Here is a 4,981-nt window from a genome sequence, read left to right on the forward strand (position 1 = left end):
CACTGCCCAGTCAGCTCAGAGTCAGCAGGAGGAGGCGGAGACACATTCATCTGAATTTTCCTTTGCTGATTTTCTGGACATTCTGTTACAGTTTGAGCAACGTTTAGATGGAAACTTGACAGATGTCATCGCTGTGACCCAGTGGTGTCACGTCCTCATGTTCTCTGTTGTCTGTAGGCTGCAGGCAGACGCAGACTTCTTGTCCACTGTCTCACTTGATGATTTCAGTGTCATCTGCACTCTGGGGACAGGAGGCTTCAGCCGCGTGGAGCTGGTGAGTAGCTGAGGATGTGTGTATGCTCCTATTGTTGTCTGTCTGTACTGAGTGTGTGTGTTTGTGTGATCAGGTGCAACTGAAGGATGACCCTGATCGATCGTTTGCCCTGAAAGTGTTAAAGAAACGTCACATTGTGGACACCAGCCAGCAGGGCCACGTCCTGTCAGAGCGCCGCATCATGATGCAGGCTCACAGTCCTTTCATCATCAGGTTGTGTTTAAATCTCAGTGTCAGTTACACAAACTTCTTTCATTTCTTTGTTTCACAGGAAACAGTCCGACTGTTCCTTTAAGTCATGCTAGTGATGCTGCTTTCCTGCAGGTTGTATCGGACTTTCAGGGACTCCAAGTACCTCTACATGCTTCTGGAGGCTTGTCTTGGAGGAGAACTGTGGACACAGCTGAGAGACAGGTGCATGGCTGTTACTGCTCCCCCACTGACCCCGATCATTTCCCCAGGCATCAGGGATCAATTATTCAGTTGACAGAAAGTGAATTGGTAATAATTGTAATGATTGTTCCTTTGTTTAGGTGACTTTTAAGCAAAAATCCCCAAATTCATTTGTGTCATTTTCTCAAATCTGAATATTTGCAATTTTTTCTGTGATGGTAAACTTGGCATCTTTGCGTTTTGACATTTTGTCAAGCTGTTTGAACGTGCGTACTTGGGTCTTAGGGCAGGAGGAAGGACCGTTTTCACATTTCATACACTAAACAATCTACTGGTTAACAAGACAATAAATGTCAGACACATTTTGGTTTCAGTTGTTGGTTTCAGCATTAATTACTTGACACAGAAGAAATGGAAACACTTTGACCAAACACAACAACACAACAAATGAGCTCCATATACAGTAAAACAAAGAATCTCTTGAACTGGATTTTGACCCTGTACAGGACCAGGGCCATGAGACAGGATGGAGAACCTGCCCTCTTGGACCTCAGTGGGGCCCCTGGATGTCTGTGCTGGTGATCCAGCCTTTGACAGGTGTTTGTTTGCATGTTCATCTATGAAAGACCGTGAAATCATCAGCCCTTGTTTCTGTCGCAGGGGTTCGTTTGATGATGGCACCACTCGCTTTTACACGGGCTGTGTCATGGAGGCGCTGGTTTACCTGCACTCCAGAGGAATCATCTACAGAGATCTGAAACCTGAGAACATCATACTGGACCACCGAGGCTACGCCAAGCTGGTGTGCACGTGGATTCTACATCTACCAGACAGTTCAGAAAGCACTCCGTTTACAGCAGGTGTTTGTTTCTCTCCCACAGGTGGACTTTGGCTTCGCTAAGAAGGTGGGTCTGGGTAAGAAGACGTGGACATTTTGTGGGACTCCTGAGTACGTTGCCCCTGAGATCATCTTGAATAAAGGCCACGACAGCTCGGCTGACTGCTGGTCACTGGGAGTGCTGGTCTTTGAGCTGCTCAGTGGGAGGTACAGCGGCTACGCCTTTCACTTCAGGATCATGTCAGGATGTTTTGGTGTGATGCAGCTTCTGGATGCTCCCAGACCTAAGATGAGAAAGAGGATTTGCTGTTTTTGGTTTGAACCTCTCTTGTGCCTGATGTTAGGACCTACTGTACATTTGCTGAGTAAATAAAACGTTGTTTCCACTCTTTGTCCACAGGCCTCCATTTTCAGGCTCCGATCCCATGAAGACCTATAACATCATCCTGAGAGGCATCAACATGATCGAGTTTCCCAAGAAGATCACCAAGAGCGCTGCCAACCTCATCAAGCGACTCTGCAGGTTGTCACAGCTTCCTAAGGCTGGGTCCACGTCCCAGGTCTCAACGCTCAGATCTGACCTTGTCGTGTTGCTGCTTCCTGTCCGTGTATGTCAGGGCCATGTGCCCGGCTCCGGTGTGAACACCGCTGAGCTCCCAAACTGCCACACATGCACTGATGTAACTGAAATGTGAGCCACGTGTGCACAACAATAACAACCAGGTCGTGTGTGTGACAGTCAAACGGCCCAGTTTCCTCCCAAACCACTGGGAGAACAGAACCCAGTAAAATGATATTACCTGTGGTGAATAGAGAGACTTGGATTATAAATCTCTTTGTTACATGCTGGGACGTGGACGCAGCCTGACAGTCCAGATAAAGTAAAGCAGTGCTGTTTTTTCTGCTAAGCATCTTTACACTCTGGATGTGTGGGTGTTTCAGGGACAGTCCTTCAGAGAGGCTGGGAAATCAGAAAAACGGAGTGAAGGACATCCAGAAACACAAGTGAGATAGTAAAGCTGCTTGTCATGAGATTTTACTTACACTGAGTGAAAAGACTGTGGTCATGGCAACTCATCCTTGTCCTTCAGGTGGTTTGAGGGTTTCAACTGGGACGGCCTCCGCCAGGGAACCGTGGTCGCTCCGTTCACACCGACAGTGAGTTTCCTTCAGTGTCTCTGTGGCGCACAACAAAGAGGACAGCATCATTAACATTCTGTCTTTCTGTCAGGTGGGCGGGCCGCTGGACAGCAGCAATGTTGACTATTTCCCTGAGGACACTGAAGACCTTCCTCCTGATGAAGAGTCCGGTTGGGATCTGGAGTTTTAACAGGGTGTGACAACAGCTGATGAAGAAACCTGGGAACAGGATTCAGCCACATGAGACAGAGCTGCAGCTTTTATGAACATGTGCACTGAAAGTCAGGAGGCAAGAGAAACAGAGAGATTCATATTAATAAGGTCTGATCACCACAGATCCCAAAGAAACGCAGCAGGAGCAGGGCCACTGTTACAAAGCTCAGCATCTGGGAATAAAGTGGAAAAACGTCACATTGTTGTGAGAAAAACATAATATTTCAAGATTAAGGTGACGTTTTATGAAACAAATGGTTGTAACTAGAAAAAGTTGTTCTATTTTGAGGAAAACAATCAAATAAAACAGGTTTTAAATTTATGATATTTAAGAAAAACTCATAACATCACAAACAAATCTGTCCAGTTCAGATCATAGTGTCTGTAAAAAGAAATATCTCATCAATAATGTCATGACATTCACCACTGGGAAAATATTTATATTTCAAGAATAAAGGTACTATTGTACAAAAAGTGTTGTAAACTGTAAATTAATAGGTAGATAATAAAGTTAGAAAAGAAAATGTATTGAGCTTAAAACCCTGCAATGCTCTTCACTTGTAATAATTGTAACCCTTTAGCCACCCGGCTCGTTATAGCAAGAGAAACAGCCACTCAGTGCATACCCCTCCAAACTCAAGAAAAACAGATTGGCAAAGGAGACATTCCAATGGAAGAAACTATGTCTAGGGTTCAGTATGATCCTCACCTTTTAAACATCAATTAGAGAGGTCCCAGAAATGATATTAATTTAAATAACTCATTTGCAACATATAGACAGGCTGATGACCACCAGTCCTATAGCTGTGCCAAATCCATACACGGCCCTGTCGACCCTCACACCAGAACATAGGTATTTTACCTGCATTGATTTGGCAAATGCATTTTTCTGCCTCCCTCTGGTGGAGGACTTGAGGCCCATTTTTTCATTCACATACAGAGACAAGCTATTGCAATACACACGCCTCCCACAAGGGTTCATATTGTCGCCAGGGCTGTTCAATCAGGCCCTGCGCACCATAGTTCAAGATGTTGAGCTGCCACAGGGAACTGTATTAGTTCAGTATGTAGATGACATTCTCATAGCCTCACCAGACACACACACCCGTCTGCATGCCACTCACCTTGTCCTACGAGCATTGCTCTCTGATCAGCTGCAGCCTGCATTTTTACTTTTCTCTTCCTTTTCACTAACCAGCCCATGTCTCGCTGTGCCTCCATTTTTTCATACCTCTCTTCCTCTTCTTTTTCTAGGTTGCTCAGCATCTGCACCAACTTCCCCTTTTTCCCGTCTCCTGGGACCTTGCCGTCTTTTCTGCAATTTTCTAAAAAAATGTTTCATATTCTTCTATTCTTTTCTGTTTTTCTGATCCCTTCATCCCACTTTCAAGTTGCTTTTTAATTTTAATCCACCGTCCTCCGATATTTTCTTCTTCTCATGGTTCATTTTCTCTAAGTTGTCTATCGAACTATCCTTCCATTCCAACAAACTATATTGTCAAAACTGTGGTTTGTTTTTTACCTTTTATTAATATACACCCCTTGACTCAGTGTGTGAATGACTCCGTCGGTCAATTTGGCAGATCTACGAGACAAGCTTCTAGGCCAAGTAACTTGGTCCGTTCTCCATAACGGGGGTTAATTCCCAGTCTCGCCAAATCTTTTAATTCACGCACTAAAATCACGCTTCACCAACTCAGTGCACAGAACAGGAGAGGACAGGATCGTGTGCCCTTTTAAATTATCTCCCTCCTGGAAACCTCCCACAATTCCCAATGTACAACAAAAAATACAAATTCACAAGAAGCAATGTTTGACTGTGGCCAGTCTCAGTGAGACCCATGTGAAGTTTCAAAGTCGAGGTTTCTGTTAACACTGTCAGGTTTCCACCTCGACTGTTTGTTCCTCACAACACCACACCCAATCCTAACGTTTTCACACACACTTTATTGGGACAGATAAACATTCAAAATATGTACTTAAATATGTATATATATCTCTTTCTCGATTTAAGTGGACTTTAACCTCAAGGGCCTCAAACCCTGACGTCAAAATTGTATAATTACTTTTCCTGAATATTAACGGCGTCCATTGAATACTGGAGGGCATTCTATTAAGAGGTG

At 44.4% G+C, this 4,981-nt stretch overlaps 1 protein-coding gene across 1 annotated transcript in view; it reads left to right on the forward strand.

Annotated features, from left to right (window-relative positions):
• LOC109953048 (cGMP-dependent protein kinase 1-like) overlaps window positions 1-2,895 on the forward strand; it is a 10,719-nt gene extending 7,824 nt beyond the window's left edge. Inside the window, exons 7-15 of the mRNA XM_020588411.1 lie at window positions 178-274; window positions 348-487; window positions 599-688; window positions 1,328-1,469; window positions 1,549-1,712; window positions 1,906-2,028; window positions 2,448-2,510; window positions 2,597-2,663; window positions 2,737-2,895. Coding sequence (XP_020444067.1) covers window positions 178-274; window positions 348-487; window positions 599-688; window positions 1,328-1,469; window positions 1,549-1,712; window positions 1,906-2,028; window positions 2,448-2,510; window positions 2,597-2,663; window positions 2,737-2,835 — 985 coding nt within the window. The 3' untranslated portion in view covers window positions 2,836-2,895. The remainder of the gene's footprint in view (window positions 1-177; window positions 275-347; window positions 488-598; window positions 689-1,327; window positions 1,470-1,548; window positions 1,713-1,905; window positions 2,029-2,447; window positions 2,511-2,596; window positions 2,664-2,736) is intronic.
• The last annotated feature ends 2,086 nt before the right edge of the window (window positions 2,896-4,981 follow it).

The sequence above is a fragment of the Monopterus albus genome, unplaced genomic scaffold (genome assembly GCF_001952655.1).
Source record: "Monopterus albus unplaced genomic scaffold, M_albus_1.0 scaffold538.1, whole genome shotgun sequence".
Lineage (NCBI taxonomy): Eukaryota > Metazoa > Chordata > Actinopteri > Synbranchiformes > Synbranchidae > Monopterus > Monopterus albus.